The sequence below is a fragment of the Mesoplodon bidens genome (assembly GCF_964165515.1).
Source record: "Mesoplodon bidens genome assembly, chromosome: 14".
Classification (NCBI taxonomy): Eukaryota; Metazoa; Chordata; class Mammalia; order Artiodactyla; family Ziphiidae; genus Mesoplodon; species Mesoplodon bidens.
The window spans coordinates 59,405,852-59,418,815 of NC_138170.1; the positions used below are offsets into that span (position 1 = coordinate 59,405,852).

The 12,964-nt window shown below is 40.9% G+C and overlaps 1 protein-coding gene across 1 annotated transcript in view; it reads right to left on the reverse strand.

Annotated features, from left to right (window-relative positions):
* Nucleotides 1-12,964, reverse strand: part of QPCT (glutaminyl-peptide cyclotransferase) — a 30,147-nt gene that overhangs the window by 11,568 nt on the left and 5,615 nt on the right. Inside the window, exons 2-3 of the mRNA XM_081254402.1 lie at nt 10,044-10,190; nt 3,170-3,448 (exon numbers count right to left, since the gene is read on the reverse strand). Coding sequence (XP_081110528.1) covers nt 3,170-3,448; nt 10,044-10,190 — 426 coding nt within the window. The remainder of the gene's footprint in view (nt 1-3,169; nt 3,449-10,043; nt 10,191-12,964) is intronic.

Genomic DNA, 12,964 nt, shown 5'->3' on the forward strand with positions numbered 1-12,964 from the left:
GTAGTCTTTCCCCTAATCTCACTGATTTCCATGAGGCACCTCATTACTGCCCTCCTTTATATCTGGTGTCCCAACATCCAAAACCTCCCTGGTTCAATTTCTCCAGAAAAATATCCTGTCACCTCCTACAAGGGTACAGGTGGAATACTCACCTACCTGCCAGCTGTGGGGTAGAAATCTTATATACCTAAGTGCTCCTTATACAGACTTAAAACACTCTCCTCGTCCGCCCTCTGCCTCACTTCTGCCTTCCTTACTGTCCCCTCCCATCCCTGAGCCAGTCAGGATTTTTCAGGGGACCACTGGCTTCCTTTTTCCCCTCTGGGGAATGTGACATCTCTGTACTCTGATATGTCATCTGCCTTTTCTCCATTCACCTTCTGTCTTCATATGGTGGTTTCCAGATGTTCACTGGATTCTTCAAAGATGGAATTTTTCTTGATCGTTTTAGGGTGATTTCATCAGAAGGAGGAAAATGTCTTTATCAAGTGAAAAGTAAGTTATCTTTGTATGGTAATCATTTCAATTGTCTTAATATTACTCCTTAATTAGGCCCCAAGAAAAGGACAGTTTATTGTATTTTGAGTCTCTCATAACTCCTGACAGTACTAAGCACAGGATGTGTCTATCTGTATACTATATATGCACTCAGGGTTTAATAAGAACTCAGTAATGAAACAGATTGTCTCACTGGCAACACGTGTATAGTGCATACATTTGTGAAGACAGTCTAAGTTTCCAGTTGTTTAAAGGGACTTGACTGGTTCCAAAGTTCTAACTCCAAATCAAACAGAACACCAGGGCAGAATAAGACTGCTTGGGACCGGAGACATTCTGTTCATGCCCAGGGCAGAAGCAAAAGGAGGCAGTCTTCATATTCTGCAAGCTTGAAGGTTCGGGTGCCTCAGAAATGTCAACAGCTTGGCGACTCCAGTGTTCAGTGAGATGACTTCCTTTCATTCTCTTCTCTTAGCACCATTTCATTTAGATAGGCATAGACCGTTTTGGACAATTACTCTGAGTCCTGTGAGGCAACGTGCTCTTTTTACTTCTTTTTAGGATTGGCAGAAAAATAACTGTGGCCTTCAACTTCTAATAACTCAGCCTAGTATCTCGGAGCTAGAAAATCTGCATGGCTAGATTTTCTTGTAGTCATTCTTCCTGGCAATATGACAAATGCCTAGTAACCATTGTTAACAGGGTCAGTATGTTACCTGCAGTCTTTCCCCAACCAAGGCTGTATCAGCTAATGCCACAACACTAAGGTGTAAAAACCACCTGAAACTCAAGTGGCTTAAAACAACAATCATGAGTTCTGTGGGGTCTGCAGGTCAACTGGGGACAACTGGTCTAGGCTGGAGAAGCTCTGCTTCACCCTGCAGTCATCTAGCTTGGTTCTGCTCCACAAGCCTCTTAGCCTCCTCCTGGGACTGGCAGGCCCGCCAAGGCATGCTCTCCCCATGACGATGGCAAAGACATGACAGAGCAAGTCCAATTGCACAAGTACATTTCCAGCCTCTGCTTGTGTCATCTACTAGCGTCTCATTGGCCAAGGCAAGTCAAATAACCGACTCCAGAGACAAGCAATGAGGAGGTACCACCTGCTAAAGTGGAAGGGTACAGCAAAGTTACAAGACAAAAGAGGTGAATGTATAATTACAATCTTATTGCTAGAGGAGGAAGACTGCAAAGAATTGGAACCATCATCCAGTCTCCTATCCAGTCTTCTCCCAGGTCACATTCTTCCACCCCTTACCCAACCCATGATGGCTGAAGGACATAAAATATCTCCTTAATACAAATCAAGTTAAAGTACAACTGGAAGAATAAAACTGATACTCTCAAAGTTTGCATTCAAAACCAGTCTTTATTTTTAATTGTCCACATCACTGCTTACCTCTATTAGAAAAGATAATTAAAAGAATGTGTGTGTATTTTGATAATGGAGATCCCCACTCAACAACTCATTCAGTCCTTTCTATTTCTGTTCACCAAAAGCAGGTGTGAATTACATGGAAAAAGGTAAAGGAGCTCACCAAGAGATTGTGAACCCACCACACAGATTGTGTCTTTAAGTCATTCTTCACCTCACTTCATGTCCTTACACTAGAAATGCAAATACGAAAAATTAACCTTTTATATCAGCTTCTGAACTCTCTCACCCAATTGCTGGGAAAGGATGCTAGTTAAAAGCAGGACAGAGCATGGGACAAAGACATTATAGAAGGTTCAGAAAACAAAACAAAATGAAAAAACAGTGAAAAAGATACTGAGAGGTTATAAACAATTCTTGCTTTCTTCAAATTCAGCATCTAAAGCAAAAATAGAACCAAATATCTCTATTACTTCCATTACAAGATAAATCTTTTATTTCTTTACCCCCCTTGTATCAAAAGCTGGCCCCTTCATAAAGCTTTGAGGGGAAAAGAAGGTATTTGTTGCCTGCGAACAAAGTTTTTTGTTTCTGCTTTGTTGTGTTTACTTGGTTATGAGTGATATCTGAACAAAATGTCTTCATCTAGCTTAGCACTTTTTTTCAATATACACTTAAGAACACAGAGACTGAAATAACATCTGAGAGTCCCAGAAGTATTCTGAGCTGAGAATGTAACAAAAGCTTTGCTATGCTGCATAAAATTGAGCCAAGATTCACAGATAATAACAATAATGCATTTCTGCTTCATGCTTTTCATCTTGATGTGTCTGAATTACCCACTGTCTACTTCAGAACCACTAGCAGAAACTCCCTCCTTGACTCAAGGCCGCCACATCTCAGTATGGAAGGCTGTGATGTTCCATGACTATATAAACAAGAAGAAGTAAACATAATTCTCCTACACATGCCTGTACCAACCTTCCACCTTCTTCATTTTTTGCAAAAAGGAAACAATGTTTTTTTTAATTTGATGTGTATTCATAACTAAGAAATCAAGTGCCAATGAATGAATATACTGTCATGTACTTATTGCCCATGGTGGACATTTTAAATAATATAATCTTCCAATTAATATTATTTCAACTTCATCTCATTTTGCAACAAATTAGTACAAAATGTACAGAAAGCCTACACTTCTAAATGGCTTTCTCACTCACCCAAGGATTCTAGAATTCACTCTGAATTACTGCTAACATGTTTTATCTCAGGAATCTACAAGATGGAAACAGATACCTTCAACGAAAGGAGTTGCTTGTCTACGGCCCGGGCAAGTTCCAGTATCATCGCACATGGCACAGCTGAATCAGTGGCTCCCACAAACACTCTGTTGTCCCAATGAGGAAAATACTTGGAGTCATAGTGACAGGCGAGGACCAAGTGTCGTTTAGCAGTGGGATTGAGGGTGCTGATAATATTTGAGAAAGACCGGTACCCATAGGGTGTCTGACTCAAGAAGGTATCCACTTCCAAGACCCAGTCAGCTTGAAGTCTCTGAATTCTCTGCATGATGTGCTGATCAAAACAAAAAGCAAAATTTCAGCTCTAGACAGTTAAATTTTATGTAATGCCTTTCAAGTTAAAAATGCAATCCATGCTTATTATATGAAGCAAGGATGTTTAAAGGAAAAGCTAATCCTCTCCCTCTCCCTTAACCTCCGCCTGCCAATCCAACTCAACCAACTGTTAACATTACCAATGTTAAGAGTCTGCTGTATATCTTTTCACACTCCTTGTTTATACAAACATGTACTAGCACTCAAACACGTATATTTGGCCGAGGGATGTATATTCTTATAGGAATAGAATCTTACTCTATATTTGCTCTGCTCTTTGCCCCTCTCACTTAACAGTGTATCATGGACATCTCTGCACATCAGGAGAGAGAGCTCCAGTTCAGTATATATTAAAGCCCACTTTTAATATTTCTAGGAGGATAACAAGACAGGTTTGAGAAATTACATATACTAGGTGGGTCGTACAGGTCATAACTTCTACTCTAAGCTCTTTGAGGGTGAGAATTGCACACGGCAGCTCTTTTTGTCCGAAGCACTTAGTATGTGCCTCCAGTCAGCAAATATTTCGTAATGTAACAAACACTAACAAAAAATACTAATGCTCACCTGTTAAGGATAATTCACAGAGAGTCCCGTTACAAGGGGATGGTTGGGGGATATTTGAGGCTCTGCCTGCTCTAAGAATCAACAAGCGACTCTGAACCATAATGACATATCAAGCAGTTTTCCCTTTCCATTCAAGGCAGGTCCAGACCTACTGCAAATGCTGGTGAAAATAAGAAAGAATCTATTTTCCCATCTCTCCTGGTCATCTTGGGCTTTGTGAGCAACACGGTGACTGACAGGGAAAAGCAGCAGATGGAAAAGAAACACCTCTTCAGGGACTGGAGGTGTCTTCTTAAAGAATCTAGGGCTTCCCTGGTGGCACAGTGGCTAAGAATCCGCCTGCCAATGCAGGGGACACGGGTTCAAGCCCTTGTCCAGGAAGATCCCACATGCTGCAGATCAGCTGAGCCCGTGAGCCACAACTACTGAGCCCGCGTGCCACAACTACTGAAGCCCGCGCACCTAGAGCCCATGCTCCACAACAAGAGAAGCCACCGCAATGAGAAGCCTGCACACCGCAGTGAAGAGTAGCCCCTGCTCGCCACAACTAGAGAGCCCGCACACAGCAAAAAAGACCCAATGCAGCCAAAAATAAATAAAATAAATAAATTTATTAAAAAAATAAAAAGAATCTAGAGTTTGTGGTGTGAAAAGGTACAGGTGAGTTCATTGCTGTTCCATTTGCCCTTTCCTATCTTTATTTTCCCTTTGCTTTATTTTCCTCACTATGTTCCATTTATTTCGTTTTGAAATATTATACAGATTTTTGTAAGTTGCCTTAAAAAATTATTTTTAAGTCACACAACAAACTAACCATCAACACATCCGGCGGGGATGGACCTTGAGGTGATAAACAAATAACTTATAATGACTGGAAAAGAATGGGAGATTCCCCTCCACACACGACTTTCTAGCCTAGCCAAGTCTTGTGTGACCTGCCCTAACTAATGTGACATGACACGTAGGCAAGGGCCTTGGAACAACTGTGGCAGGAAGCTTCCAGGAAGAGGAAAACTAAGCCAGAGGGAGGACAGTGATTCTACAGTCAGTCCTGCAAAAGCCAAATAAACAAACAGTTTCCCAGATATTCACTCCTTGCTCTCTGTCAGGAGGTGGACTTTGGCCTAAAGAGCATGTATACACAGTACCTTGCCTTTTCTATTACACATTTACAGGTTGTCTTTTCATATAAAAATAATTTTTAAAACTTTATAACCTTTTTGAAATTATCACTCATATCTCATTTATTTTGTTATTCTCCACAATTCTTAGTGCTGAGCTTTGTACACAGTAGGCTATCAGTAAATACGGGTTGATTATAACAAATAAGTTATTCTCAATGAGATTATATAAAATTATATGATATGGAACATTAATAGTTTGACTAGAGAGAAATCACTGCATCTAAGACAAGTTTTCCAGAGAATGTGAAAATAAGTTATCCTCAGACTTTGGCGAAAAGAAATTTTTCCATGAAAGGGGTCAATCTTAAAAAAAATAAAAAGCACATCCTCCAGAACATCTGGTATCCAGATGATGAACTGCTCCATAAAATGTGTTCAATACCAATAGCTGCCTGAATGCTTACAAAATGAATTGGGATTTTAAAAAATATATCTGTTAGCTTTGCTCAGCTGAAGTCTCACACACAAACTCATTCCTCATCCAGTGAACAGGTTTTGGCCATAATTTCTGATATCTGTGTTGACACTAAAATCCACAAAAGCATCAGCAAAAAGAGCTCTGCCTGAACTAACATTTTTTATTCAGTATAAATATTTTTATTTATCTTAGCAACTAATTTCTTTATAAACAATCAAATTGGCTGCATAATCTAATTAGGTCACCAATATCCTTTATTGTTGAGCTTTTGGCTTGCAGACTTAGTCTGCAAGTTCCCACTATAATTCTCTAGAGTAGGCTCCAAAAGCTACTGCTCTTCTCACTAGAGTGCCCCTAAACAGGGAGTGCCTGGCTATGAGAGGGCATCTAAAGCAGCTGTGCTTCTCTAACTACAGGTAGCCAAAGCCTCTGCCTACCAGGCATGCTAAAATGCAATTTAGAATACAGACTGTATTTTGGATTTCTATACATCTATCTTTTTAAATAGGGAAGGGAGAAAAGAGACAAAGAGAGATGGATAGATTGAGACAGAGAGAGATAGAGATTGAAAAGAGAGACAAAGAAAAGGATATGAAAATAGAGGGGGAGACAAGGAGAGAGAGACAGAGACAGGCCAAGAGTGGCAGTGGAGAGACAGAGAGGAAGAGAAAGATAAAAGTAAACATGGCATTCTACTTCCTGGGGAGGAAGGCCCCAGGGGATTTTAGGTTAACACTGGTGAGTGATCCTGGGCCAAATTAATTAAACTTACATTCTCATTTCCAAGTTCTCAGAAACACTGTCATTAGTAGACCAGATTTGTTTGGAGGGAGCAGATCCTGTGATATTTGCAGTAAGTGTGCAAACAGACCAATGTCTGGTTGCTGAACCCTGCCACTGGGGACTTCAGGTTCCTCCTTCCTCTTGGGTGGACCATATATTAGTCTCTCAGGCTCCAAGCTGAAGGCCCTCCACCCAGAGCCCTCCATTCAGGGATACACATACCTTTCAATGAAGAAGCCTAGCTTTAGCTACTCAGATGCACTGGACATACATAAGGGATTTTAACCACCAAGTTTCTAGCTTGCCTCTTTTAGACAAAGTTTCTGGCTTGCTCCTTAGTGAGACTTTACCACCCTGATTTTTTAAATTTATTTTTTATTCCTCTCTCAGCTAGAAATCACTGAAATCCTCTAAAATTTAATACTTTCCAAGTATTAAATTTACAAATAAAGTATCTTCTCAAATAAAAATATTCTAAAAATCCAACAGGCAGCTTTAGGCCCATTGATCAGAGACAATAAAAATGCAGACTATGGGATATTGTTCCCATATTATCTTCTGAAAGGGAATTCAGAGCAATGCACATCTTTATTGATAACTGCTAAAACTTAAATCACTAACCAATTTTATATCAAGTCCACACTTTGTTTAGATTTTAGAGTCTTCTTTAATTATAACGCTGAAACTCTATGAATTATAAAACATCTGATCTAGTGCTTCAAAAATGCCTTAGGAGAAAAAAATAATTTTCCACCAATCTTGTCAAAATGGAGTTCAGAGTAAAAGGTACTAATCCTCGTCAAATTAAAGCCATTAAGTGGAGTTCCCTCATAATAACTCAGTGTCATCTACCTCATCTTCAAAAGAGGAAACCATTTATCTTCCACAGCTTAGGGGACAGCTTTCCTAAAACTCATGGTAATTTTCTTTCCCCAAAATTATAAAATCAAATCTCTTAAGTGAGATTTCTAACACAACCATCCTGTTAGGACTACTACTCTGTCAGCCAGCCCATGTGCAGGTAGCCCAGCTATTCCCAGCACATTCCAAAGTACCGTCAATAAATTTCTCACTTGCCTCCACCCCACATGACATGGAAGATGTTATTATGGATTCTGTAACACTTTTAAATGAATATGAATTTTTAAAACCGCCACAGAACCTATGTGTATTATTTGTGAAATCTATTCTGTTGAAGTTAAATATCAAATAGCAATATTTGTTGTCTTTATGGCTTTCTAGAGGTCACAGGCAAGGAACCTCAAGTCTGAAGTATGCACATACATTTCTCGGTATATACTTGGCCTTCTGAGCAAATGGTATGGGGAAATGAAAAAAGTGGAGATAAGTGAGCACTACAGACCTAGATTTTTTCTAATGAGGAACTGAGGATTTGGGGAAGACCCAGTAAGTGCCCTGAACTTCTTTTAGAAAATGCTTGGGAGACGAGGCCCAGGGGAGGTCACTGAAAAGCGTGGTATGCGCCTCACTCTCCGACCAGGGCCTGAGAAGATACAGAGCTGGACACATTTGTAAGCACACACCACAGAGCTGGTCTCTCCCTGCTACCACTCTCCAGGGATTGGGTGGAGAGGCCAAGCAGATACCAGTCCGGGTTCTGGCCTCATCACTGCTACGTGTACAACCTTGAGTGAGTTAATTTGCATACTTAAGCCTCAGGTCTTTTTTTTTTTAAATTTATTTAATTTTATTTATTTTTGGCTGCATTGGGTCTTCGTTGCTGCACGTAGGCTTTTCTCTAGTTGCGGCGAGCAGGGGCTACTCTTCGTTGTGGTGCGCAGGCTTATTGTCGTGGCTTCTCTTGTTGCGGAGCACGGGCTCTAGGTGCACGGGCTCCAGTAGTTGTGGCTCGCGGGTTCTAGAGCGCAGGCTCAGTAGTTGTGGCGCACGGGCTTAGTTGCTCCGCGGCATGTGGGATCTTCCCAGACCAGGGCTCGAACCCGTGTCTCCTGCATTGGAGGGCGGATTCCTAACCACTGCGCCACCACAGTAGCCCCCTCAGGTCTTTTTTAATCTGTAGCACTGGGAGAACAATTGTACCCACAATTATTGTGTGGACGGAATGAGATGATCCATGCAAAGACCTCTGTAAAGTGCCTGACCTGAAAAAAGTGCCAGATGAACATCAGCCATCATCAGCATTATTCCTCACTCTGCCTAGAGCTTAGAAAGAACTAAGGTGCTCTTTGGGTCTCTGCCACCTAAGTCCTTAGGGGAAGCAAGAGCTGTTTGGATAGAAGACAAGAGGCTAATGGGGCAACAGACAATGGCATCTGGGCTCAACTTGAAAAGCAGAAGCCAAATAGTAGATAGAAAGGAAGAGCCCCCCAGCTGTGCTGCCAGGCCTTGCAGGTGTCAGTCTGTCACAGCAGCGGGGTGCCAAGGTGTTTGCCTGAAGTGTTAGGGCAGGTGGGCTACTCTCAGAGGAGGATATGAGAGGCCAGCCTCACCCCATTCCTTCCCAAGTTGCCCCTTAAAATGGGGCTACGAAAGAGCGGCATGGACGTGTATACACTACCAAACGTAAGGTAGATAGCTAGTGGGAAGCAGCCGCAGAGCACAGGGAGATCAGCTCGGTGCTTTGTGACCGCCTGGAGGGGTGGGATGGGGAGGGTGGGAGGGAGGGAGATGCATGAGGGAAGGGATGTGGGAACAGATGTATATGTATGACTGACTCACTTTGTTATAAAGCAGAAACTAATTAAAAAAATAAATAAATAAACTTAAAAAAAAAAAAAAAAAAGGGGGGCTACTTTGAAAAAATAGTCATTCAGAGCTGGGGTTTCAGATTGCTTAAGAGGACTGACACTAAGGAGACAGAGAGACACTCAGGTCTAGCCCACCTTATGGCTTAATTTACCCTCTATAACAGTGCCTTTCAAACTGCAGTGTGCAAATCAGTGTGCCTTGAAAACAGATTAGTGGGTCATGACCAGCTTTTAAAAAATAATAATAATAAATAGTAAAATAGAATTAATATCAGGGTAGATTGCAGGTAATAGGGGTATTTTTCATGAAACTTTTGTATCAGCTAACTCTATGTTTGTGTGTATAAAATGTAAAATATATATATTTGTTTACCATGGGTCAGAGTCAGAAGCCTGAGAAGCATTGTACTGGACAGAGTAGCTTATCACTGATCTTGACTCTCCCTCCTGGGAGAATACAATTTCCCAAAGGGGAATAAAGGCTTGTTAGGACAGTAACTCACTCTTGACCCAGAGCGGTTAAGAAAGAAATGTCCAAGCCTGTTGATATTCGGTGTTTAGGGTCCAAGAACACTCGGTTGGGTACCTGGGGTTGTGTTATAGAAATGATCAAGACTTGAGTACTTAGTACCCTGTCTGATGTTGCACCCCAGACAGAGATTTCACACATAAATTGATTTAGGTTAACATGCATCTTTTAATTCAGAACAGATATTTGCTCTCAGTTGTTTGGTTTTCTGGGTGCTTATTTTAGTGAAAAAGATGAGATGACAGATCTGAATATCAGACAACTCAGCACTTCAGGCATAATGTTATCTCTCATGTGAAAGCAAAGTGTTCGACAACCTTCAGGTTTGTGTGCTGTTTTCTCACCTGGCGAGCAGCATAGCTTCCAGGGGATCCAGGATATCGCTCAATCAGCAACGGTCGTAAGTCATTTTGCCACATTTCAGAAATACTGGTGCCTTCTGCAACTTGTCGAAGAGATGATAAATTCAAAAGGGCTGGTTGGTGATAATTCTGAGGATCAAATAAAATTATTTAACTGGCTATCATTTCATAATATGTTTAAGACTTATCCTGAGACACTTTCAATTGTAAAATATTCGCTTTGAACCTCAAAATAAAGGGATAGCTCTTACGTTATACAAAGTAAATTAAACTACTCCACTTTAAAATTGGTCCCTTAGATCTAGAACTTAAACTGTTTTGGCAGCTTGTTTTTTTTTTTTTTTTTTTTTTTTTTTTTTTTTCTTTTTGCGGTATGCGGGCCTCTCACTGTTGTGGCCTCTCCCGTTGCGGAGCACAGGCTCCGGACGCGCAGGCCCAGAGGCCATGGCTCACGGGCCCAGCCGCTCCGCGGCATGTGGGATCCTCCCAGACCGGGGCACGAACCCGTGTCCCCTGCATCGGCAGGCGGACTCTCAACCACTGCGCCACCAGGGAGGCCCCAAGGCAGCTTGTTTTTAAAACAGAATTAATATAATGCTTTGAACCTGAGAATTAATATTTAACACTTATAGCCTGTGTAATTTTAATAATTTTTGTACAATTGCTTTGTAAAACTAAGGTTTACAAATAACAATTGGTATCCTAGTCTTAAGAAAACTTAATATTTCAAAAACTACTGCCAAAAAACAATATAATTTGTTAGCATAATTGCTTTATAAAAGCCAGTGAGGTCTTACAGAATAAGTATATTCTTGGGGTGCGAGAAACTAGATTCAAAGTTTCTGGCTGCCATTTATAGGTTGTATGACCTTGGGCAGGTCCCTTAAATTCACATTCCCCTCAAAATACCAATAAAGGAATTTGAGCTAAATCTGCACTGTCCAATGTGGTAGCCACAAGCCACATGTGCCCATTAAGCTCCTGAATTGTAGACAGTCAATGTGTGTAATACACATATTGAATTTCAAAGACCTAGCATGAAAAAAATGTAAAAGATCTCGCTAATAATTTTTATAGTGATTACACGTTGAAATGAAAATTTTTGATATATTGAGTTAAATAAAATATAGTATTAAAATTGGTTTCACCTATTGTCTTTTACTTTTTTAACAGAGCTACTAGAAAATTTTAAATTACATATGTGCTTCACATTATATATTGCTGTTGAATAGCACTAACCTAGATGATTGCTGCAATTCTTTTCAGCCAGAGCTTGATGATTCTATAACCCATAAATAGTACACCTTTTGCCTTCAGTGAAAATTATTTTAATATTCTATTAATGCTCACACTCTTTGGTACACTTATATATTAATTAAGTGAACCTTAATTTAAGCAGCTGAACAAACATAACATTCAAATTTGTATTTTGGATATGACTTTACATGTGATACGAGTAATGATGAATCATTCATTCATTACATGTTTATCAGGTACTCAATGACGGAATGTGTTACTCCTTCCCATAGGGAACAGTGTGATTCGTTGATCAGAGGATTTCTTCCCTAAGGGGAATGTTGAAGGTAACATAAATTCTTTGCAATGCAAAACAGAGCTCAGGGGAGCCCTGTCTATTTTACAGCTTTTTCCAAGACCAGTGTAAATTGACTATGTCTAAGTTATCACATGGCTATCTTCACTCCATGGGACACTGTGGAATTAGAGAATGCTTGTTGCCTAATTACTTTATACCCATCTACACTTTGCTATGCTTCAGCATCACTCTCAGGTATTATCATGCAAAGAGCATGGGCTGTGGGTCCAGGCAGCCCCCCTTCAACTCAGCCTCTCAACTCAACTCCCCACCACTTACTAGCTGGCCAGGTTACTTAACCTCATTAAGGCTTAACATTCTCATCTGTAAAAGGGAGGTAATAACACCTACTTCCTAGGGTAATTATAATTAAGTGAGCTAATACATGTAAACTGCCTCAGTAACTATTCGGAAAGTTTTATTAGTTCTATTACCTTTCATTAGTTCTATTACCGTCTACCAAACATTAAGAGGGATAGAATTCCAAGCTGGAAAGGCCGCTGAGAGATGATTATCATCCAATCTCTTTGCTTTCTGTCAGTGGAAACTGAGTCAGAGAAACCAACTGATTTTCCCAAGGTTGTAGAAGAGTTACAGGTAAGTTCGAGAGGAAGGATCCTGGTCCTGTAGCTTCCCCATCCCGTGCTAGTTCTCCTCTGCCTTCCTACACTGCCTGTGCACTTCCACTGTAAAACACAGTGTATCGATGCTGTATCTGGAACATCTTAAGGTTTGTGTTTATTTACTGGTAATACATTTTAAAATATATTTCCTTAGTAAATTTGTTGCTGCAGCCTTTAAACTCCTTGGTACCTCAGATCTAAGTCCTCCTGTTACCTCTCAAACAGCACTTTGAGAAGAAAGAAGGAGCTGAATGAAAGACAACAATAGAAATGTGAGAAGTGAAAAGAGAATGGAGGCAAGAAGTTGGAAACTTACGTGGTTAATTATTACTTAACACGGCCAACAAGAGCCTGCAGTCTCTCCTTCTGCCTCACAAGCCCCATGCAGGGCCACTCGCCCTGGCTCACCATGCTTCAGTCACCTGGCATCCTTCCAGGACCCAAAGCAGTGTGAGGCTCAGGCCTCCCAGGGCCTTTGCATTGTGGTGCCTTCTACCTTGAAGGCTTTCCCCTTCCTCTTCACCTGGCTAACTCCTGCTCAGTTCAGGTTGTAGCTCAGAGGCCTTGTGTGTTTACTTGTTTAATGTCTGATTTCATGCAAGAGGTCAACTCCAGGAGGACAGGAACTATCTCTCTTATTTTCCACTCTCTCCCCAGAACCACACAGTACCCGGCTCACGTGGCAC